This window comes from Onychostoma macrolepis, chromosome 16, assembly GCF_012432095.1.
Source record: "Onychostoma macrolepis isolate SWU-2019 chromosome 16, ASM1243209v1, whole genome shotgun sequence".
NCBI lineage: Eukaryota > Metazoa > Chordata > Actinopteri > Cypriniformes > Cyprinidae > Onychostoma > Onychostoma macrolepis.
In genome coordinates, this window is record NC_081170.1 from 12831029 (window position 1) to 12856620 (window position 25592).

Consider the following 25592-nt stretch of genomic DNA (forward strand, 5'->3'; position numbering starts at 1 on the left):
ATCTTGCATTATATAACTATACTATATTGTATTATTACTATACTGAAACTATGCAGTGCCTTTCGCATTAAATTATTCCCTGATAGTATGATCTATCCGTCTGATTTGAACATATTATTCAGACTTGTTTTATGAACTGAATTATTCCTCACAGCAGAAATTAAGTCATGCAGGTTTGAAATGACATGAGAGTATAATTCTACAATTTTATTTATTAAATTAACTCAACTTTAAAACTTAAAGACTCTTCTGAGCCACTTTTCTTTCTTTGAGAAGTGCGTGGAGAACCGGGAATGTTAAGTGGTTTTGAGGTCAAGACACGGTTGTGGTTGCAGATTTCTGGTTTAATTTAAAACATATTCCCATTTTCAGCTTATTAGTCGTTTTAGAAGTTAAATCAGTTGGAAAAAAGTCTATATATTTGTCATACTGTTATATAGGATAGGAACGTTTGATTCCACGCTGAGTTTCTGCTCGGTCAGAAGTTCTGCGAACACTCCACGGTCACATTGGATTTAGTGACTGAAGTCGGTGAAGATTTAAGATACATGTGACGCAGTAAAATGTAATTATGTACTCCAAGAAATTGGCACGATTAGCTTTTGGGCTGTTGGCAGAATCTGCGTTTAAATGCCCGTTAACCCGAAGCGTGTCCTCCAGAGGGAAAGCAGTGCGGTCTCTGTGCAGCTGGACGGTATGTCTGCATCACCGACAGAAGAATCTGCTGTCAAACGGGTGAGACCGATTTATCAACCTTAGCAAGAGTGCATGCAATTAAATGAATGTTTTTATTGTTGATCGGCCAGTGTTCCAGTTTACTCGTTCCTGGGTACTGGGTTTTTGTTTAGCAGAGAATCATAACGACCTCTCCCGCAGATTGACCCGTCTAAATGTCCGCCCGGTTTCCCAGACTACTCTCGACCCCGCCGAGGTGCGGAAGTTTCAGGCCATGGCGAGCAAGTGGTGGGATTTACAAGGGGAGTTTGCAGCCCTGCACTCCATGAATGACCTGAGAGTGCCTTTCATACGGTGTGTACATCTAACGAAAAAAAGTTCCATGGTATCACTGTAGCATTTTTTTAACATCAGTAAAATTTTAGGTTATTAGAATGTATACTTACCTTATATTCATATACATTTTTAAGCTAAGATCTGATCTCCGTTTTTCTGCACCTTTTTGATTTTACCAGATCATTTTAAATGTTCTTATTTTCCATGTGACCCATTAAAATGTTTAAAACTACTGCTAGTAAATGTGATGCCAAATGTTGTATGCATAATAGCTTAATTTTAAAATTTATGAATGAACAAAGTAGTTTTAATTAGGGATGTGCAATATCAGTTTTCGGCCAATATTTGATTTGTTGATATTGGATGATATTACAAATTTAACTGTGCGTTTTCATTACCTTTTATTTTGACATTAGCTGGCATTTTCTGTCTTCTAATGCTTAATCTCTAAAAATGTAATAATTTACATTTAGTCATTTAGCAGACGCTAAAAGCGACTTACAAATGAGGACAATGGAAGCAATCAAAATCAACAAAAAAGCAATATGCAAGTGCTATAACAAATTTCAGTTAGCTTAACGCAGTACATGTAGCAAGGTTTTGTTTTTTTAATTGCATAATAAAAAGAAAACAGTTAGAATGGAAAAAGAATATAGTAAGCTAGAGTTAGAGGCTTTTTTTTTGGCTTTTGTTAATTGTATAATAAATATAAAGAAAACGGATAGAATACAAAAAGAAAGATTATCCTTCAGAAAAGAGAAAGCCTTCAAAGTGGCATAGGGGGTAAAATATATGACTTAATTAAAAACATGTATAACCAAAATAAATGTGCAGTAAAAATTGGACCGCAAAGGGAAGACTATTTTTCTTAACAGCGAGGAGTGAAACAGGGCTGCTGCCTCAGCCCGACTTTATTTAACATTTATATCAATGAATTGGCAGATCTACTGGACCAATCAGACAGTCCAGGACTACAATTATTTGACACAGAAGTCAAATATTTACTGTATGCAGACGACTTGCTAATTCTATCCAAAACACCAGAAGGTCTCCAGAACAACCTTGACATTTTAACTAAATACTGCCATGATTGGAACTTAGAAGTCAACATCCAAAAAACTAAGATTATGGTATTTCAGAAAAACCCCAGAAATCTAGAACATAAACATATATTTTTACTTTAAACATCACCACACTTCAACATGCTTTACAATATAATTATCTTGGTCTGATTTTAACTCCCACTGGAAATTTCAATTTGGCAATAAAAAACATTACTAGTAAAAGCCCGCAGGGCACTGCATGCCATACGAACAAAATTATTCAAAATAGACATCCCCATCAGAATCTGGACAAAGATTTTCAATAGTGTCATACTGCCTATTTCCCTGTATGGAAGCAAGATCTGGGGCCCAACGAGTAACTACAGCCATAAAGATTGGCACAAACACCCTTTCTGCATGTAGAGTTCTGCAGAAACATCCTTCATGTCCACAGAAACACACCTAATAACGCCTGCAGAGCGGAGTTAGGCCGTCTCCCCCTAAATCTAATCATTAAAAAAAGTATTTTAAACTTCTGGATCCACTTAAACTCTATTTCTGAAGATTCTCTTAATTTTAAAGCACAAAAAATGAGTGCCCAAAAAAGTCATCTTTGTGTAATGGTGTCAGATCTGACTAACAAAGCACTCAATATCACCAACCCTGAAAAACCTGGAAGAATCAAAGAAATTATGAATGAAGAGAAGGAGACATATGTACAGCATTGGAAAGAACAAACCAAAGACCAAAGTCGTCTCCAATGTTATCTGAAACTCAACAGAGAGTACAGTCTGGTCTCAGTCAGGAATATAACTCACAGACATTTACTGACGAAGTACAGACTGAGTGACCCCCAGCTGGCCATAGAAAGAGGACGACATACAAAGACGTGGTTACCTAAAGAAGAGTGAATCTGTAACGAATGTAGATCAGGTTCAGTTGAGACGGAGGAACACTTCTTCCTCCACTGTGACAAATACACGTCCTTAAGAGACGCACTGTACAGTCAAATACAGCAGATTATTCCTGATTTCCAGTCACTCCATGAAAATGACAAATTAAGAATATTACTTGGTGAAGGACTTACTTCCTCTTTGGTAGCACAACATATGTATAAAAGTAAAGAGTGAACACATCTGCATTAGTAGTACCATTTAATGTTTATATAAATATATATGGATGTATGTTGTTGTTTTTTTTCTTCTTTTTTTAACTCGCAGATTTAAACGCAATACTGACTTTACAACTGGAAATTGTGAGTTTATATCTCACAATTCTGACAAAACCAAAGTCAAAGTTGTAATGATCTTTTTTTATTAGCAGAAAACGGCTTCCGTAATTTTGTCTTTAATGTAATAATTGTTCTGGCTAGATTTTTTTTTATATTGGTGCATCCCTAGCTTAGAAATAGTGTTATATGGAGTATGGCATGTCACACCTACAACTTAAATTTAATGTTTGGGGTCGGTAATATTTTTGAAATGTCTTTTAAGAGGTTATACTCAGTAAAGCTGCATTTAATTGCTCAAAATACATTGGGAAAATAAAATAAAGTTATTATTACAATTGAACAATTGTTTTCTATTTTTATGTATTTCCGTATTAGTCTAACTTATTCCTGTGGTTGCAAAGCTGAATTTTGATCCACATTTCTCCCCAGGATTCTTTGATAAATAGAAAGCATTTATTTGAAACAGACTTTTGATCAATTTAATGCATCCTTCCTTGGATACAAGTATTAATTTCTTTAAAAAATGTCTTTATGATGATGATGATCTTATCTGAATCATTTCTGTTAATCCAAGTCCGGCTGTTCTATTGATAGTACTAGCATATCCAGAGATACAAAACAGAAGCATCTGTCCCGTGTCCAGGTAATGGCAATTAGGGCGGAAGGGTGAGGACAGCAGCTAGAGTTTATGCAGCATGTCTGCGATTCTTCTCTCGGCAGCTGTTTCCAAGAAGCTCAGGATGGATATTGTGATTGTCATTGTAAGCCTTTCCCCTCGCCTCCTGGAATCATCCAGTGCACAATTTCTTCCCCTTCCATGAACACGGGATCAGTTGTAGTGTACAGCGTATATGGCGGTGCCCCGGGGGCTTGTTTAAATGAGGGACCTCTGTGCTGTTGCTGGTTGAGGAATATGTGTTTTCTAGAGATCAGGCAGGGAATTCCTTCAAAGACGTTGGGGTTTGCTGGCAAAGATGGGCTGAGTTAACAGGATTGGCAGTGAGCACCTCGGGCTGCTTTGGTCTGCACGGTCTGTCCAGGTTTTTGGGAAGATCGTGAGGATGTTAGGTCCAGCGAGATGAGCAGTGAGGATGTACGATTGCTTCAGGATGTCAGAGGCGTGTGTCTAGCCAGAGGGACTAGCAGTAAGACATGTTTGTGACTCGGGAAACGCATTGTGGAATTGCATTCTGTGATTAGTTTTGGATTTTCTGTTTCCACGTCCGTCTGATGTACATGGTTTCAAAATTCTGCATGACCAGAGGTGACATGTTTTCTAGCCTAATGCCATCTTAACCTCATTTTGTGACCTTTGACCCCATTTTCAGGGATAATTTGTTGAATGTGCACGGCGTGCAGCAGTTGGGCAAACCTCTGGCTGGACTCAGAATCCTGGACGTCGGCTGTGGTGGAGGTGTGCTGAGCGAGGTAACTAGTGTAGTGTTAATTATGAAAATAACTACAGATACGTCTTGAGCTTGTTGCAATAGTTAGTCCAAGTAGTTTTTCAGTTTACTGTATGATATTTCATTATTTGAGATCTGGTCTGGGTGTGGTAGCAATATAAAGCCAGTCTCATGTTTGTTAGTTTTATAACATGCATGATTATTTTTAGCTGGCCACAAATGATAACTGAAAACCTACCAACTGAACTACACGATTAAAACAGACAGCTTCACGCCCAGTGATTTCCTCCACTGAGATAAACACACTTTCTCCAGGCTGTCTCTTTGCCTTATGTGTCATTGTTGTGTTTTGGTGAGCATGATGTCTCTTGAGTGTCTTGTCATGCAAAAGCTTCTGTCGGAAGATCCCCTTTGGGGCACATCAGTGGTACAGACAATTGACTGGTTACTGCAACCCTATTTCTGAATTTCTGCCCTGAATGACCAGCAGAGGGCAATGTGCAGTTTTGTTGTTGTTTTAAACAACCTGAAAGTTTTACATCCAATTTTATTTTCCATTAAAATATGTTTACCATACAAATCCAAAATCAACAATGAAAAATTGCTAATATCTCTCCTGTGGGTTAGTGTTATTTTAAATATTTTTTTATACGCTATTATAGTTATGTTTACATTTTATATATACACACACAGTATATAGTATATATATATATATATATATATATATATATATATATATATATATGAAGAGTTCAGATAAAAAATGAAATTTTCTTTTTCGTTTTTTTTTTCGTTATTTCGTTTATATATATATATATATATATATATATATTTCAAATTGACTTAATTTTTATATTTTCAGTTTTAATTTTAATGTTAGTTTAGGTTTAAGTAATTTTTTTTCTGCTTTTGTCATTATTATTATTTAAATATTTCAGTTTAAATAAATTTATTTTAGTCATTTCAGTATTTTAAATGAAATATATTTCAGTACATTTGCCTAGGCAACATCTAGTTTTCATTAAAGTTTTTCATCTAATATTAATATTGTATTTTGTCAGTTTTATTTCTATTACTAAAAATAATATGTAGCAATTTTAGTTAAAGTTAACAATAACACTGCTGTGGATTCTGTCAAAGTAGCACTAACCTTTCTCAGCCATTAGGGAGGTTAGGAGCTGACATCCTGGGAATTGACCCAGTGGAGGACAGTGTGCGGACCGCAGAGCTGCACTCCTCCTATGATCCTGATTTACGGGAGAGAGTTCGCTATCAGGCCTGCACCCTGGAGGAACTCGCTGAGGAGGAAGTAGAGGGATTTGATGCTGTAGTGGCATCTGAGGTGGTGGAACATCTGGCTGACCTGGACGCCTTTGCCAGCTGTTGCCAGCAGGTGTTGAAGGTGTGTCACAACATCACTGACATCTGAAACGGTGACAATAGCACAAAAGTAACAGTGGGATTCCCAGCAAAGAGAACTAAATGGACTGATTTAATCTCCTGGGTCAGTGTGTCAGAGGACAAGAAGAGTTACTCCAAATCCCCATAATCTTTCCTAATGCTGAAACATCCAGGCACTTTCATCAGTCAGTTTCTGTTTTGCTTTCTTTTCTTATCAGTTTCTTTTCAGATGGTTTGGTATTTAAAATTGCTAAAAAAAAAAAAAAGAAATCACTGAATAATTTAAATATAAAATAAAATATATAAATAAATATAAAATTGTATTAAAATGTATCTCCAGGATAAGAAAAATATATAATATATACTATATTAAATACCGATATTTATTATATGCATTTTGAACATCTTGACATTTTATTTTAAATATAATAAAATGTATTTAATTCAAGGAGGGATATTTTTACACAAAATTTGTCATATCCCTATTATACTGTAAATAAAATTATATTAAACTATAAAATGTTAAAATAAAACATTAAAGTATTATTGTATAACATAATTAATATTTGTAATATTTTTTTTTTATATATGTAATGTATTATGGGGTTTTTTTTCAGCCTGGTGGCTCTCTTTTCATCACCACTCTTAACAAAACCACCTTGTCCTACGTTTTTGGGATTGTGGCAGCGGAGCAGCTGTTAAGGATTGTTCCGAGTGGAACTCATGACTGGGAGAAGTTCATCGGCCCAGAGGATCTGGAACGACTTCTGGAGTCTTGTGAGTGTCGCCTCTGTCTTCCATTTCTCTCTCACTATCATTCATTGATCAGTTTCTGGGTATTACCCTTCCACTTTTCTGTCACGGATCTCCTTTGCTGTTTAAATAACAGCTACTGTTTGAAAAGCCTGTTATATATTACTTAATGGTTCAATATGATCTATTTTTTCCACTGCTACAGTGTTTATTGTACAGCAGAATTTGTTACTTGCTTTTACCATCTTTCTGTCTCACTGTATCCCAGTTGGTTTCTACGTGGAGGCTATCAGAGGCATGATGTACAATCCTCTCACAGGAGCGTGGAGCTGGCAGCAGAGCACGGCCATCAACTATGCGTTGCATGCAATCAAACGCAAAGAAGAACCCCAGCCTGACCGGGTCTGGGCTAAGAGTGAGAATTTGGATGAACCAGGTCGAGCCACAAGTTACAGCTGAGCTATTATAATGTGGAAATGCTATCAAACAGACTTCACCTGCTCAAAAATAGATAAATAAGCCACACTCGAGATGTCAAAATATGTTGCATAGTGAAGAATTGCTGAACCAGTAATAATCATTCTTTGCATTGTGTTCCTTTATAAAACAGTTTTTATCAGAGGCATGATTCATAGAACATCCGTTGTAAAGCTCTTGTTCACATGCCACATGTAATTTCAAAGATTCTTTGATATATCTTAACAACCATTTAGTTGCGTGTTTTGTGTTGGTGATCTTTAGTTGGTTCATGTCAGAGGCCAAACAGACAAAGAGAGTTATATAATGATTTGTGACTTAGCACTTAAAAAGTGTAGGTGCTTAATAAAATGAAATCAATTGTGTCATCATTGAGAGGGTGTTTTATTCAGCCTGAACAATTCTTTATTATGAGCACATCCTTACAGTTGTATTTATTATAAATTGACAACTGTTTCAATGTATTATTTTCTACAGATTCATCACATTTACGAATTTTATACATACGTATTCATAATGTATATGCATGCACTGTGTGTGTGTGTGTGTGTGTGTGTGTATACATTACACTGAACTAATATATATCTGTCAGTATACTTTATCGTGATATACACCACTGAAGAAAAACGAAACGGACGCTATTAATCTCTGCAAACCAAGATGTCCTTCAAAATATGTTTAGGTCTGCGTCTGTAGTTTAATAAAAAACCTGAATGTGTTTTATTTGCCTAGCTTCCCTGTGTGATGCGTCGTGACGTCACTCAGCTCCAGCACAGCAACAAAGGAGGATGCGGAGCTGCGCGCGGGAGCCAAATCCCGTAAAAATGCTTTTCTTTTGCTTTACGAGACCGACATAACACACAACCATGTAACATTTGTCCGTATTTATATGGATAAATGAAGTGGCGCTGGATTCGTTGGAGGAAGCGGGGGGAGAGAGAGAATGTACTGGGTCGCGGGTTTCGCCTCCTCCCGCTCGTTCGTGGTTGATCTTGGCCGGAATCAGAGCCCGTCCCTCGGCTTGTGTGGCTCTGATGAGCGTCACTTATTTTACGGGTACATAGTAGCCGTCCCTGTGCAGGATTTCGGCGGGATCATGTCGGGATTGGTATCGGATTCCTGGTGGAGGAAGACGCTTTACATCACCGGAGGTGCCCTGCTGGCTGCGGCTGCGTATCTTCTGCACGAGCTGCTCTCCATCAGGTCAGTGCTGTGGCCTGCTGTGCTGATGTCAGATGATATATGAAATGACCTACTGTTATAGTTTACAATATGTCATAACACGTGCATTATACGTTTGAACCTCTCTAGGGAAAGGTGTAAATATCAGTCCGCTTGGCAATGCCAGTGGCAGTGAGGTTCTCGTGTTTTCCCTGGGCTCGCGTGTCCGCTGGGCTGCATCAAGTCACGTTTTCAAAATGACATGCACATGCGGTGTTTGGCCGCACGGGAGCACATGAAAACGCCCTGTCATCAGTACCCTGCCGGAATTGCCCTTGTTTACATTCGAGCTGAACAAAAGTACTTTGATAAGTGCGTTTTCTGTCCTATTATGCGGCACGTGATCTTGACTGTTTACCTCGCTAGATCACGATGTCCTTGAGTTGTGTTGTACAAGCGACCTTTCTTGGCTCATCTGCAGGCCATTACCTAATAAAAATTCAAGGGAGGGGGCTGTAATGCTGTCAAAAGTACTAAATCACTTCCGTTTTAGTAATTGTTTTGAGCTGTTGCCTGTTTTAATGTGGAAACAGACGTTCTGATCCTCATACAATACTTGACTGAAGGATTTCAGCACCGCAGGCAGTGGACAGCGTCATGTTTGAGTATTGAGCTCTGCAGCATTCGGATTATACTGATTCTTTATACTTTATTCAGTTTGCCGTAGAATATAGATTAGTCTTTGATTTTGGCGTAAAAAACAAAACAAAAAAACATTAGACATAAATAGACATAGGGCATCAGAATGTTTATTTTAGAGCCATATGAAATCATCTGAAATGCATATCTGAGAGGGTGAGTGGCATCCTTATAGATCTGAATGGCCTTTTTATATTAATTGGGGAAAATAGGTCCAGAGTTTGTTGTTTTGGCCTGCATAATAAACTGTGACAGTATGTTAACTCTAAATATTACATAGCACCCAAACAAACAAATAAATACATGGAAAGCTTTTGTGATCTTAATTTTGTCTTGAGTGTCTTAACTTTACTATCATGGTTTATTACAAAGCCACAGGTGGAGTTATGTAATCATTATGCAAAGGAAATTTCTGTAACACTTGTATAAGGCATTATAAAGGTATTCATAATGTATGTTGTAATGCATTATATGTTTTCTTAACCTTAGTTAAATTGCATTAAAATATATTTGCAGATACCTTGTTACATCTGAAATTGGCTGTTTCTCATGTGTTTTGATGCATTATACTTTGTAAACATTTTTTACATGTGTTTTTCTTTCCAATATATTTTCTAATATTTTAGAAACTTTCTTAATAGAAAGTATATTGCTTTAAAACATGATAAACAACCAATAAAAAAAAAAAAAAAAAATATATATATATATATATATATAAAAGGAATCTTCAAATATTACAATGCATTATGACATACATTATGAATACCTTTATAATGCACTGTACATAAAAAGTTATAAGTGTTACTGAAATTTCTATTGTTGTGTATCATATTAACCTTGCCCTGACAGGGTCTACTAAACACTTTCCTACTAAACACTTATTATTTGGATATCTGTATTCATTGTTGTAGAAATCATGATTGCTTGTTAATAATGATGGCTAAACGTGGACGGATTTCTCCTGGTGCACCTCAGAATCTGTGCTAATCTTTCTGATCTGTATTGAAGGGATTTCAGCAAATCTAAATATTTTGTTTCCCTTCCCCCACAAAATACCCTGATTCAGAGTAATATTCAACAGGCCACATGATAGGGATAGTTTGGTTATACAAATCACATTTTTAGAATATGTGTTGAGTTAAAAGAATGAATTTTTGAAATTGTGTGTGATCAGAATAGGACTAAGCTGTGTTGTTTTGAAAGCTCAGGCTTGGACTTGTAGTTTCTGCTTGTGAAATAAGACCTGTCTGTCCTCCCACACACATCCTGCTGTTTCCTCATAATTATACACATAATTATAAGACCTTTTCCAATGCACTCCACTTGATTTTGGGGCTAAATAGCTGCTTTTAAAGCTAAATAATGTTCCTATAAAACCATTTTCTTTCTGTTCTTCAACTGGTAAAGCATGATGCATTTCAATGCCAGGGTGATGGATTCTCCCAAAGAAAAAATATGCTGATAAAATGCATACCAGTTTTTGATCAAAATGCATGCCAACTAAATACAAATAAAAAGTTTTGTTCCACATGTCTGACTGTGATATTTAACCATCAGTATTTTGAGTGACCTTTTATATATCTGTTCATGTTGAAATCCTGAGCAGATTGTCTGATTGTACAATCTATGGTTGATCTCCTCCTTACAGGAAAGAACAACAGTTGGATTCTAAAGACGCCATCATCCTTCACCAGTTCTCCAGGCCAAAAAATGGGGTGCCAAGCCTTTCACCTTTCTGCCTGAAAATGGAGACCTATCTGCGCATGGTTGATCTGCCCTATCAAGTATGCATAAAGGAGCAGTTTTGATTTTGGAGTCCATTTCCTTTGATCAGTGGTTACATGCAGTTATTGGAAGTCACACCATCTGCTGTTGAAATGTCAATGAAATTCATGAAAGCCCTTAGAAAATAGGATTATGTTTTTTCAGTTCATATCCAGATGCTCCAGAATAAGGAGTAGTGTTTATTATATTAATTATAATAATAATACTTATTATTATTATTATTATTATAAATTGCTATATTAAAATTTATGGTTTACATCTTTCACCCTCAATATGCTTCCTTTTTTGCAGAATTACTTTGATGGAAGCCTCTCTTCCCAGGGCAAGATGCCTTGGATTGAGTATAATTATGAGCAGGTGTGCGGAAGTGAATTTATAATTGACTTTCTGGAGGAGAAACTTGGTGTGAGCCTAAACAAGAGTCTGAGCGCCCAGGAGCAGGCAGTAGCGCGGGCCATCACCACCATGGTGGAGGAACACTTTTACTGGTGAGTCATGCACTGCCAGTCAGAATGAGTCACTTCTCTGCTGCTGAGCCCTTGCTGAAATGTGAGGATCAAATATGCATCTACGGATTATTGACTAAACTCAGTAGAGTTCTGCAGATTGCTTATTTGGCTGGGGAGTTTTTCCAAAATGAAAATTTGCTAAAAATGTACTCATCCTCAGGCCATCCAAGATATAGATGAGTTTGTTTTTTTATCAGAGCATAACTGTAAAAGCTGCAGTGAATGGGTGCCAACAGAATAAGAGTTCAAACAACTGATAAACGCATCACAGTAATCCACAAGTAATCCACACAAATATAGTTTATCAATTAATGTTTTATGAAGTGAGATGTTGCATATGTGTAAGAAACAAATTCACCATTAAGACATTTTAACTTCAAACCATTGCTTCTGTATTGCTTTCTAATGTTGCTTTCTCCAGTGAAAAGTTGTCTCGTCTGAATCAGGAGAGAAATATGCACAGACCAAGCATGGTTTATAAGCCAAAACAGTTTTAAACAAATATGTCGGCGAATTTTGATGTGAGAGGACCAACAGGGTTTGGACTTTTTCACTGGAGAGGAAGCATTATTATGGATTATGGACTTGTATTTTGGACAGAAGTGACAGTTTCAAGTTAAAATTCCTTAATAATAGATTTGTTTCTTACAAGCATGCAGCTTTTCAACTGTCTGAACTAATGACATCCATTCACTGCAGAGAATCTATTGATGAGCAAGTGATGTAATGTTAAATTTCACCAAATCTGTTTCAATGAAGAAAGAAACTCATCTACTCATCTTGCATGGCCTTATTGTAAATATATTTTCAGCAAAATTTGTGGGTGAGCAGTTTCTTTAAGTTCTTTAAGCAAAGGTCTAAATATACAAAAATAATTACCAAAAAAACTATATTTTAGACTTATTTTATTACGTCCTGTCCAGCAGTACAAAAGCTGTAAAAACACGACTCCTTTTAACTAGACCTTAGTTATTAATAATCTTAATGATTTTTATAATACTTAAGTGAATATATCTTTTTGTTTAAATATATGTAAACTGTTTTATTCCAGATTTTTCGTGAAGATTTCTACTGTACTTGACAAATAGCCAGACAACCAATTTATTTGCATAATAAAACTGAATGAAAAGTTGTATGAGTCCGTAACCATAAATCATTAAGATATGCGTGATAAGCTTGCAGTAGACTGCTGACAAGATTTGCAGTGCAGGTAGTAAATTAAAAAAAAAATTATGACTTGTGCTGAAACATTATCCTACACATTGGGTATCAAAGTGTAAGCATTATACTAGGGGGGAAAAAAACAATTGTATAACCAGTATCTTTTCTTATAGCCTAATCTCCTCTTCATTTCTTTTGCAATATTATATTCCTTCAAACAAAATCAATTTTTTTGTTTGTTTCATTCTTTTTCTTGTGCATTCTGTCTTCACACTGCCTAGACATGCTTTACACTGTGCTTTACACTGTGCTATATATAGCATCCCACATGGCTATTGATTGAATAATTGTTGAGTCTGAATATCTGTGTCCACTCCAGAGTAGAGCTTGCTGAGCAAGAACATTTATTGAGCTATAAATAAGAGTGATGGATGTCATGTTGGGAAATAGGCAGGAAATCTGGATTATGACACTGGTGGGTTTTGATCAGGAAATGAACCTCATGTAATATACTTGACCCATTTCAGTAAAAAGACCTAGTAATATCAGATTAAGACTCAGAAATGTAAACAAAGCATGTGGCGTACAACACTGTTTCATGGAATCCATATATTATGTCCTTACAAATGAAAATGCCATGCTGGTCAATGCAGTGTTTGAATTTAGTAGTTATTTTTGGTGCAGAATTTACACACTGCAGCTTTGAATCTGATTTAAACCTGATGAAAGGCTGATTGTAAATTCCAAGTGGTGAGTTCAAAGCCATGAACCCAAAGAGCGCTTGAAGCCATTTTGGATGAATGGTTTTTATTAATACTTTGCCTACTGTGCAAAGAAGTTAATTAGAAGACGGGTTTAATTAATTTGATTCAGATAATCACAGAGCAGAGAATTAATTCAAAGTTTAATCTCAAAGGCCAAACTGAGTTTGTTTTTTGTGTGATACTAAAGCTGCACACAGTTATAATAAACTCTGAAATATAAACAAGCCCATTTTATGATGAATTGCTTGTTTATGATCAATTATTTGTTGAAGATTTCCTCATTTGTAAGTTGTTTTGGATAAAAGCAGCTGCAAAATAAATGTATTATGCAAGTTAAATATGCAGTATAGTAAAGTTCTAATATATTTTATGCATGTTGTAATGCACTTTGTATATCTGCTTTCTAAAGACTTCAGTTTGGGAATCAATAAAATTGTGCCGCTGCAGTTTGTGAATTGTTCCTCCCATCTCTCCTTGCAACATTGCTTACTTAAGAAAAATAACAATATAAAAGCCAATTAATAATATAATATAATTAATATTATTATTAATGTGTTGTCTTCATAATATGACATTTTGTATTTTTCCCACACAATATAAATGCCTCTTTATACATGAAAATATATAGATAAATTTGTACTTTAGCAAAGGAATCATTACCTTTAATTTATTCACTGATCTCTGTCACCACAGGACCATTGCTTACTGTCAGTGGGTGGATAATGTTCAAGAGACTCAAAGGATGCTGGACCTTCCCGGGCCCCTCAGTGACCTGCTGAAATGGATCCTGTGTCAGCTGACTGGTGGCATTGTAAAGCGAGAGATGTACTGTCATGGCATTGGCTGCTTCACTAAGGAGGAAGTTTACACCCTCATGGAGAAGGACATGCGCACACTAGCCACACTTCTAGGTGAGCAGGACAAGAAATAGAGGGATAAAATGATCCTTTGTCAGGAGCATGTTTTTGCGATGTGATATAATGATTTACTTTATTAAATATTTGGTCACATTTGTGACCCTGGATCACAAAACCAGTCTTAAGTCGCTGGGGTATGTTTGTAGCAATAGCCAAAAATACACTGTATGGGTCAAAATGATAGATTTTTCTTTTATGCCAAAAATCATTAAAACATTAAGTAAAGATCATGTTCCGTGAAGATATTTTGTAAATTTCCTACTGTAAATATATCAAAACTTCATTTTTGATTAGTAATATGCATTGCAAAGAACTTCATTTGAACATCTTTAAAGGCTATTTTCTCAATATTTTGATTTTTTTTTTAGCACCCTCAGATTCCAGATTTTCAAAGAGTTGTATCTCGGCCAAATATTGTCCTATCCTAACAAAAACATTTACCCTTATGACTGGTTTTGTGGTCTATGGTCACATTTTATTCTAAGGACCAATTCTCGCTATTAACAAACCATTAACTTCAACTTTACATCAGTAAACGCTTAATTTGCTGCTTATTAATAGTTACTATGGTAGCTGTTAAAGGGATAGTTCACCCAAAAATGAAAATTAGATTTTTATCTGCTTACCCCCAGGGCATCCAAGATGTAGGTGACTTTGTTTCTTCAGTAGAACACAAACGAAGATTTTTAACTCAAACCGTTGCAGTCTGTCAGTCATATAATGGCAGTCAGTGGGACTCACGGCTTTGAGAGTAAAAAAAACAAACACAGACAAAACCAAATTAAACCCCATATCATATTTATGTTATGTGTGTATCATGATAACTGAAGTCTGCCATATACACACTTGTTAAAGGTTTGGTTTTATGTTATTAAAAAAATAATAATAACATGATAATATACTGAATAAAATACTTTTATTCAGCAAGTATGCATTCAGTTTATCAAAAGTAACAGGAAAGACTACACTATTACAAAAAAGTCATTGTCGCGTGTCAAATTTCTATCCATTTCAAATCCTTTCTGTTAATGAAAGAATCTGAAACATTTTTAAATAGTGAAAAAGTTTCTTGAGCACGCAATCTCAGCATATTAGAATGATCTCTCAAGGATCATGTGACACTGAAGACTGGAGTAATGTCTGCTGAAGATTCAGCTTTGCCATCACAGAAATAAATTACAATTTAAAATATATTCAAAAGGAACTTATTTTAAATTGTAATAATATTTCACAATTTTACTGTTTTTGATCAAATAAATGCAGATCTTACTTTCTGCAAACATGTGATCAATAGTTTAATAGTATTTCTTCTGGGCCATAAAACTGCAATTTGCATTATTTTTATAAAAAGCTTAAGATTTATTTTCCACAGTGAACCTTTCACAACACAGTGTGATTTTGTTCCTAAGATATTCACTTTTGGTGGCTTAGTGCAAGTAATGTTTTACATAATTGATACCGTAATTGATTTCATGTTATCCATTTGGTAATTGAATAAACTGAAAATCGAAATATTTTCTTGTGTTTTCAGTGTGTTCTAAAGAAGTCTGTTATTTGTCCTTATTTTTGGCCAAGGGTTAATATTTATTTTCTGCACCGTCAGGGGATAAGAAGTACATCATGGGTCCCAAGCTGTCCAGTGTGGATGCAACGGTGTTTGGTCACCTTGCACAAGCCATGTGGACGCTGCCTGGCACACGGCCCGAGCAGCTCATTAAAGGTGAGCAAGACCTCACAACTGCAGCTTTGTAGTCCTAATAGGGCGATTAATATAATTGGAAATATTTGGAGAACAAAAGATAGTCATACATGTCTTCATTTTAGATGTTGTTTTATTTAAAGGGATAGTTCCCCAAAAATTAAAAGTCATCATTTTTGTTCCAAAGCTGTGAGACTTTATTTCTTCCATGAAACTCAAAAGGCTCTATTCTATACAATACTGGTGGACTGGTACTCAAATAAGAACAAAGTTATTTTCACTGAATAATGATTTAAATTAGGTCTAAAAACTATCATATAGTTTTAGAAGACGTGGCATATAGTGTACAAGTCATATGGATTTCTTTTATGGTACCTTAGGGTACTTTTTGGAGCCTGACAGCACACATCAAAATTCAAAAAAGCGCAGTGTGAACATTCTCCCTAATATCATCTTCTTTGTTCCAAGAAAAAAGAAAATTAAACCAGTTTGAAAAGTTAAATTTTCTTTTTGGATGAACTATTCCTTTCAATTTTGTGCCCTGGCATGGCAGTTTGTTAAATGTCCACTAGATGGCATTGTAGGCATTTATTTATGTTTCTGCACATTAAAGTTCAGTCACACATGCAATGTCAAACCACCTCAGCAGAATAGATCATCAGTCAGTTTCCAGAAGTAAAAGAAATTACATTAATTTTATCCATACGGCAATTGATTTTTAATGACAACTGATTGTTAATGAAAACTTCACTGCCCTTTATTCTGCGAAGTAATCTCCACCAGTCAGAGAATCACTGCAAATAATTTAATAGAGTCAGTCTTATTCTAAAATATTTGTAAATGTATGCATGTTTTGCAAAAATCGTAAAATATGTGAAAACCATCCAGTAAAAAGTCTTGTAGTTTTTGTGCAGTTTAAAATTTTCAGTTGTCATTTTTTTTTTACCTTTGTAGTTGGCTGGTTTGGTTCATTGCTTACAACACCTTTAACAAAGACTTTTTAAAAATCCCTATGGGTAAAATGAAGGGGAAAAATACTTCAGGAGCCAAGCCTGTTGAAAAAAGTGGTTGGGAATTATTATACTCTAAAGAAGTATGTTGCTGTATTCTTTATTTATATTTATTCTAAGTGGAGACACAATTAAACAAGAATCAGCCATTCAGCACACCATGTTTGACAGGTTTCAAGCTGCACAATGAATAACTATTTCTATCTGTGCACAGGAGAACTGATCAACCTCGCCATGTACTGTGAGCGCATACGGAGGAAGTTCTGGCCCGAGTGGTTTGTAGACTTAGAGGACTTCTGTTACGACAGTGACAACGACGCTAGCAGCGGGACACCCAACTGCATGCTGGATCTTGGTCTCTTTTCCAGGACAGACACTTTAGAGGAAAGTGATCTAAGCCTCCCGTCACACAGTAATACACACTCACAAGACTCAGACCACTCCGCACGCTCGCTCTCAGACTCTGACATCGAAGCAGATGGCTCGGATGTGGAGCAGCAGCTCAAGGGTAAAATCTAATAGAGGTTGATTTTTATCTGGTGTAAGAGAGCTTTATTGGATGCATTGTGGCTCCAAAACTAGACTTTGATGAACCTGAATTAAAAACAAAATGTGTGTTCACAATGTGACAGCAGTCATGGACATGTACACCTCAAGAGTTAAACCACGGAAGTTGGACGCATGTTAAAGATCATTCATTCTCATCACTGTAAAAACATTATGCCTCTGTCCCTCTCAAAACCGTTTGTTTGTCCACATTATTAGCATTCATTTCAAGGAAACAAATATTTCATGCTTTTTCAGACCACTCAATACATCTGTTTTCTCTCAAACTTTAATCGAACATTTGCTCCAGAACAGAATCATGTAGCAAAATACTAGCTTGCATGATTCCAGGATGTTTGTGCGAACTTAACAATTTAACTTTTTATGACAGACTGATTTCCTTTGTGCCAGCTGAAACTAAATCTGTGTGAATTCCTCCCTCCTGTTCAAACCTAATAATTCCTGCTCCCAGATCAGCTAAAGTACATAAAATAGAATTGATGGAGATGGATAAAAGGATTTATGAAGCATTTAATCCCGGTTCTACATAAAATAACAAAATGAGAATCCAATCTTCACAAATATTTAGGCAAATACAATAGAACTGAATCCCTCTCTGTCATTTTTATTAGTTAGGGCTCCAGTGTGTGTCATCGGTGTCGGACTCTTGATCAGTCTGAATGGTGCTTAATGCCTGTGTGCCTGACTGCGATCATTTGTACATGTGTGACAGTCTTTCCTCTTCATCCCCATGTGTCTCTTTCTGTTCAATTCTGTAATACAGACCGGTTTGCGTATCCCCACCAGAGGGCACTGTGACCATTCACATGTCGAGTGGGCCCTATGCAGCCACTTGCATTGCCATTGCGAGAGTCAGTTCAAGCTTCTGCCTTAAAAGAAAGTTTTAAATATTAATAACAACAGTGAACCTCTAGTGAACACTAAACGGTCAGCTTTGGAGTCTGATCATACTTTTTTTCATAATTTTTTTTTTTTTTTTTTATCCGTCTGTTTTATTTGTGTTCCAAAGTGTAGTGCAATGAGCAGATTTGCCTTAGTTGAGGGAAAATTGTTGTGATCAACAGCCGTATGATGAGTTTACCCTCTTTCTGTTGAATTTACTTGAAACCCAAGCGTGTACTAAATGAATTTATTTAAATCCCTTATAATGTTTGATCTTTTATGCAGAATTCTGTTGTTTACTTTCCATATTGTTGTTTTGCACATTTTAGCTTATTGAAAGAATTTGGACAATGTAAAGATATGGATTGATACATTAGAGGACTTAAAACAGGGTTCATACAATCAGTGAGATATGTTATATGTGTGTGTGTGTGTGTGTATGATATACAGTAGTTACCTGTAATACATCATTTAACTGCATGTGTGTTTGTGTGTGCGTCTATATGTGTGAGCTGGTGTAAAGTTCACCGGTGGAAATCTTCTATCAAATATCTATCCCCTGTATAGAATCAAGGTTAAAGTTAAATACACATAAACCCAGTCTCTTTTGAATTTTATGTTAATATGAATTAATTTGCAACTTATTTTTGGGATATAAAGTAATAAAAAAATTAAATAAAATTCGGGAGATGCTCAGCTAAAAATGGTCTTTTCGATTCAGTATAAATAACAGCTGAAGCAAAATTCACATTCAAAAACACGCAATAAAATTTTACCCTGTGATGTATGTTTATTAATAGACTTTTAGAGATACGTCTGTGTGTTGGGAACATAGCTGGATTATGTTCTCATAAGATGTCAGTTTTGCTATAGATCTGATATTAGATCTTGAAGCCATATCAGAGAGTTAATTTTCGGTTTTGGAAACAAAATGATGTATATAAATATATATACAAGATTCTACCTTATCTGAATCAGCTATAAAATATTGTGCATAACTGAGACCCTCTCGTGAGTGCTTAGTTATCCTGAACTGAGTGGTTGTTTGACAATGATTGCTCTAAAACATCAATTAAAATAGCTGTGACAATTTAAACGTATGCATGAGGCGCATCTGGGGTTTTTTTCATGTTCTTTGTTGTGAATTTAGTCTAACGCTTTTGTTTGCCTCTTCTGCTTTTATTAAGTATTATGCAACAGTCCTGGTCCTCAAATTTGACTTCTAGAGTGGTGCTCTCTTGAGCTTTTGACTTTTTGTGTCACTGCTTGTCTGTGGTGTTGGGTTCCAGACAGACTGTCATTCTGTGCATTAGTTTAGTTTACCTCAGACGATTAGTTCAAATATTGACTTATTCCAGAATGAAACAAACAGCTGTTTTTATGAGTGAGTCGTTGAATGATTCACTGTACCAATTCGTTCACAACACTAATTAATTTAAGAAAGTAAAGAAGTGACTGTTTTAATGAATGAGACATTGAATCATTCACTGTGCTGATTAGTTTAAAACACTGATGCATTCAGGAGTGACTATGTTCACAATCACATGCTCTCTGAGTAAGTTTTATTTATTTATTTTTAATAAGTTATTACTTTGCAGCCATTAAAAAATCTTCTAATATGTGTGTGTGTGTGAGTGAGTGTGTGTATATATAGTACAAATGTAATCCGGACATACTACATTCGTCTTGTCAATGTCATGTGACCTACCAGTATCAGTGGCCCATTGGATGGGCACTTAAGAATCTCGCCGGAACTATAAGTTATCCAGGTATTATTTTTGCCTATGGTTTTATGAATACTGTGAATACGGACATACTACTCTTTTCACATACTGTTTTTCATCTGGTATACATTACGGAAGTACACAATTTCAGATGCAACCACTGTGTTTATGAGTGAGACAATGAATCATTCACTCTTCAAAACACTGATTCATTCAGGAACGAAACAGATGGCTTGTTTTTATTAGTGAGTCATTAATTCATTCACTGTACTGATTTTGTACGAAACCTTGCTTTTTCACAAACAAAACCACTATTGAGTGTTACTTGGCCTTAATTTGGAGCAACAGTATTTTTGTTGAAGCAAAAATACCTGGTGATTAAAATTTTAGGTACTCAGTCTTTGTTGAACTGTTAGTAAGTTACTCAATATTAAACTTATGTTCATGTTCTTTCGTGCTGATATTCAGAACAACAATGCTCTTGCTCGCACGATATTGCTTAAATATAGGTTTTAATATTCAAAAAGTCAGTGTGAATGTTTTCCAACCTGTGTGTGCGTGTGTGTTTAGCATGAGCTACCATCTTTTCAATCAGGCTAATGAGTGGCAGCCATCCATGCGCAGAGGAGGGCTGATTAAGGCGTTTCCAGGCACTGGAGACGTGCAGAGGAAACAGCAGGGGAGAGAGAGGGAGATAGAGAGAGAGAGAAGAGAAAGAGAGACAGGAGAGGGAAAGGGGCCACGGATCAGGAACCAGGTTCCCGCGGGATGGAGCAGGTGCAGGCTGCGAGCAAGGCCTTTGGGCCCGACGGGGCAGCCAGAGCTTAAAACAATCTGCATAGTACCTTCTTTTAATTTAGGCTCTTCTACACCCCATCTCTCTCTCTCTCTTCCTCTCTCTTTCTCGCTCTTACTGCTGCTTAACAGATCAGTGCTCCACAAAGAGGGGTAAACAGAGAGAGGCAAATTAAAAAGGGAACTCCCCTGATACCCCAAAACAAATTAGTGCAAACAAATTACACGGAGTCAACACACAAACACTGCAGCATCTGTGGCTTTGGACTGAGGATGGCAGCGGCAGGCACAGCCTGTGCACACGCTCAGAACCAAGACAAACATCCAGCGAAAGGGAGACTTCAGGTCATTCCACTTTCAGACCCTGGAGCCAATCCCTTTTAAGCTCCTGTTTGTTCCTGCTAACAGACAGAAGTGCTATGCGCATTTAAATGTGCCCCCTCAGATTTTTGAGCCCAAAAATATTTGTATTTTTAACAATTAAGTAACAAATATAATGCTATAGTAAAACTTCCATCATCTATTCTCATGCCAGTCCAAACGCTTTTTACTGTGGAACTCAACAGTAGATATTATCAATTCAGATCAAGATTTAATGGCTTAAAAAGAGTTAAATATGTAATAAATATAAATTGTATATATATTCAAATGATGTGTATATTATTCAAAATTAAGTCTCTTATGCTCACCAAGTCTTATTCATTCAAAAATACAGTAAAACATTAATATTATAAAATATTATTACAAACTAAAATAAGTTCAGAAATCATTGTAATATGCTGATCTTGCACTCATGTTACATTTCTTATTATTATCAATGTGGAAACAGTGACTCAATTTAAAAAAAAAGCATTTATTTGAAATGTAAATCTTTTGTAGCATTATGTCTTTAGTGTCACTTTTATTCAATTTAATGCATCCTTAAAAGTAAGATTTCTACATATCGTTAAAATATATACTAATGAGTAATTATGTACAGTTACTTTGTCTTAAGTGTCACAAAAAGAGGATAGATATTTAACATATATTCTTTTACAACTGAGTTTGAGTTTAAAAGGTTTAGAATGGTTTAGAAAGCCAGTCGTACGGGTAATCAGCCTCCAGGAAAATGGCAGAGACTAATGTAGACTCTCTCTGCCATACACTTTCATTTATTCATTTAGTCATCTGTTCACTTGTTTGCACACTGGCTCTAGCAAAAGTCACAAACACAGCTGAAAGTCAACACATATATTCCACACCCCATATGGAACATACTTCCCTCACACCGTATGGAATAAACAGGGTCGTAAATCAGGGTATCTGGAATCCAGCCCGCGTTATGTCTTGATCCCATTCTATTTCCCTGTCTCTCCAATCTGTCCTATAAAATTAAATGCACAAAGCCCATAACCATAAATCTGAAGAATATCATACAATCACTGCCCATTTCTTTGAATTGTTATGTGTATATTTTTTGGTTCTCAGTCTCTCTCTCTCTCTCTGTGTGTGTGTGTGTTATACGAGAAAAATCATATCTGGCTTCATCTTCAGGCCCCCTGGCCACCTGGCAGAGACAGTGACCCTTCCATCTGCCCCCCGCTGTCTTCCTGTTTGTGTGTGTTTTGTGGATCCAGAGAGATGGGAATAAAGCGGCCCACACGGGCCCGGAGTGCAGCGCTGCATGTGCCAGGTGACTCCCCAGGCCCTCTTGAAGACCTCGATCCTCTCGTCTTTGGCAGCCAGGCTCAGGTGCGGCTCATAAAGACGGGGCTACGATGCCAACAGGTGGCGCTGTTTTCTTCCCCAATTACGCCTTTGTTTGCTCATTGGCATCCAGTTTGTTTTGGACGAGACCCCTCGCCCGCTGGACAAGAGCCAGGGGGAGTTTTGTATGTGTGTGGGCTGATCTTTCCACCAACATCGCTTCTCAAAGCCTCCTCGGACAGAGCCAGAAACGATAAGCTCGCGGTAAGCTCCTGTTTTGAATCGAATGCGAATGTGCCACGTTCTTGATCATGTTCTTCGCAAAGACCCACATATGTCTGACCATTTGTCTCGCAAATAGATTACGACAGAGAAGCCGCTCTCGCGTTTGTTGCCTGAGAGTACGTGTTCTCTGACCTCCAGCTTTTTCAAGATCTGCTCTGCAAGGACGTCTTCAACCCCCGTCGTCTCGGTGGATTAGAGCAGGTACTTTTTCAAAAGAGAGAAAGAGAGAGGGCGAGTCACTTTGATACCCCCTGACTGAGAGGGGCATCGGTGCAACAGAGCGGGGCCCCATCCCAGAATCCCCTACTTTTCCCTCATTATCTCCTTCCCCAAGCTGCTGTTCCTCTTCCCCTGGATGTTATCTTCAGCTGCTTATGCCCTAATACCACAATTGTTGTTCTCTAAAAACAATCATTAGCAATCCCATTGAGGATGAGGGGTTTTTAGCAGCTTTCTCTCTCTCTCCTGATGGTTTCTCCTAGCTCTTTATCTCTCCCTCCGCTTTTTTCCCTCCTGAAAACAGAGGGATATTGGCAAAGCCTCTTTAAACTCTCTAGCATTACGGTGGATTATTTTGTGCTGAGACCCTTGGACATGTTTTTTTTTCTTTCTCTGTCTTTTATTATTTTCCTCACTTCATGGCTGAGGCAGACACGCTAGGTAAACATTTTGGCGTCACACTCGATTGCGTCCCAGAAATTAAAAAACGCAGAGACAATGGGCCCGGGACACTGACACGCTAAGACCTTGGCTCTGGGGGGATGGCTTGCACGCCGCATGACAGCACGGCCCTGGCGGGCAGAACAATGCCGGCCCGCGTTCTTTGGTGTGTGCGCTCGGAGCGGCGCGCTTTAGACTATCTGCTCTAGGCCATCTGTCTATCCTCCTCCTCTTCTCTCACCCCACTGCCACGGTGGATTTGAACTTGGCTCAATTATTCATCTGTTTACAAACACGAGCGCAAACAGAACAGTTGGATCAGTTGGGCGTGGGCCTTTTTTGGGGGGCACTGATACTGAAAGTTTTCCCAAAGGCGGCGCAGTGTAAGAGATTTATTTCGCGCTTGCAGGTACTCAAGCGGCGACCTGCTGCAACGACGGCAGACGTGCCACAATATGTGTTGTGCTTATGAGCTTAAGTGGACAGCTGTTTGTGGATACAAGTCAATAGCTTCACTTAAATAGTAAAAAATTGCTTATCCCTCAGTTTTATATCTTATTGTGGTTTGAAGTATGACACTGTTGTGTCTGACTGCTGATTTATTGATCTTATTTTTGACAAATAAAGAGTTGTAGTAGTGGTTGACCTATGCAGGGCTAGGCTGCTATTGCTGATACTCCAGAGTCCATTCTCCCTACAGCCTATAGAGGGCACTATTAACATTATAATAAATGAAGTTTTGTTTGAATAATAAAGTCCAACTTTTTTTCATTCCAAACAGTGACAGTGTGTTTCCACGTATAAATTCCTCTTAATGTTAAGGTCATTTTTAAATTCAGTTTAAAAATGATAATGCATTATTTTTAGTAGATTAAAAAAAGCTGTTTATCATAACATTCTTGTGGCCATTTTCAAAGTAAATAAAAATACATACACTACCATTCAAAGGTTTGTGGTCTGTAATCATTTGTAAATGTTTTTAAGAAAGCCTTTTACTATATGTATATGAAGAGATCAGATGCAAAAGCCTTTTTTAATCAGGCTCCTATGTGTAGGTTCAGTAATTTCACTTTAAAGGCAATGAATAAGTTCTTTTCATTGAAAATAGCTGAACATAAACATCGGAGCCTGCGAAAAATGCTCATTTTGAAAGAAAATTTCAGATGGCATTCAGAGGCTTTTGCATCCGAACTCTTCATATTTATGATGGCAAAGCTTAATTTTCAGCAGCCATTACTCCGGTTTTCAGTGTTACATGATGCTTAAGAAATTATTGTAAAATACTGATTTCTCAGGATTCATTGATGAATAGAAAAAAAAAACAGCATTTATTTAAAATGTAAAATTTTTTGTAACACTATACATTTTTGATTAGTTTAATGTGTCTTTGCTGAATAAAGATATTAATTTCTTTCAAAATGAAAATCCCACTGACCCAAACTTTTATCATGGCAATCACTGTTGAACACATTGTCAAAATCTGTCAATTGTCATTTTAACATGTTTTCTGCCTTCATGAATATCCTTTTTGCCCTTAAATGTGAATTGTCATTTACAACCCATTTTACTTCTAGAATGTGATGTATCACTGAGCGAAACTGTACATCATTCACAATGAGACCATGAATATTAAAGGCACAGTTCACCCAAAAATAAAATTCTGTCATCGTTCACTCATTTACCCTCATGTGGGTCCAAACCTGTATGAATTTCTTCCTTCTGTTGAATGCATAAAGAAGCTATTTTGAAGAATGTTGGAAACCAAACAGTTGATGGTAGCCATTGACTTCCATAGAATTTTTTTCAACTGTTTGGTTACCCACATTCTTCAAAATATCTTGTGCTCAACAGAAGAAAGAGACTCATGCAGGTCTGGAACAATTTGAGGGTGAGTACATGATCACAGAATTTAAATCTTTGGGTGAATTATCACTTTAGGAAAGACAATAGGATCAGTTTTGATTCC

At 36.7% G+C, this 25592-nt stretch overlaps 2 protein-coding genes across 2 annotated transcripts; both read left to right on the top strand.

Moving 5' to 3' along the window:
* The first annotated feature begins 343 nt into the window (after positions 1-343).
* On the top strand, positions 344-7687 carry coq3 (coenzyme Q3 methyltransferase). Its single transcript, XM_058746081.1, has 6 exons — positions 344-735; positions 877-1029; positions 4614-4713; positions 5851-6093; positions 6710-6869; positions 7114-7687. The coding sequence occupies exons 1-6, from the start codon at positions 572-574 to the stop codon at positions 7302-7304; spliced, it is 1011 nt and encodes a 336-aa protein (XP_058602064.1). The 5' UTR covers positions 344-571; the 3' UTR covers positions 7305-7687.
* A 148-nt stretch (positions 7688-7835) lies between these two features.
* Positions 7836-20093, top strand: faxcb (failed axon connections homolog, metaxin like GST domain containing b). Its single transcript, XM_058746080.1, has 6 exons — positions 7836-8525; positions 10831-10966; positions 11259-11455; positions 14095-14312; positions 15922-16038; positions 17242-20093. The coding sequence occupies exons 1-6, from the start codon at positions 8266-8268 to the stop codon at positions 17544-17546; spliced, it is 1233 nt and encodes a 410-aa protein (XP_058602063.1). The 5' UTR covers positions 7836-8265; the 3' UTR covers positions 17547-20093.
* Positions 20094-25592: the final 5499 nt, after the last annotated feature.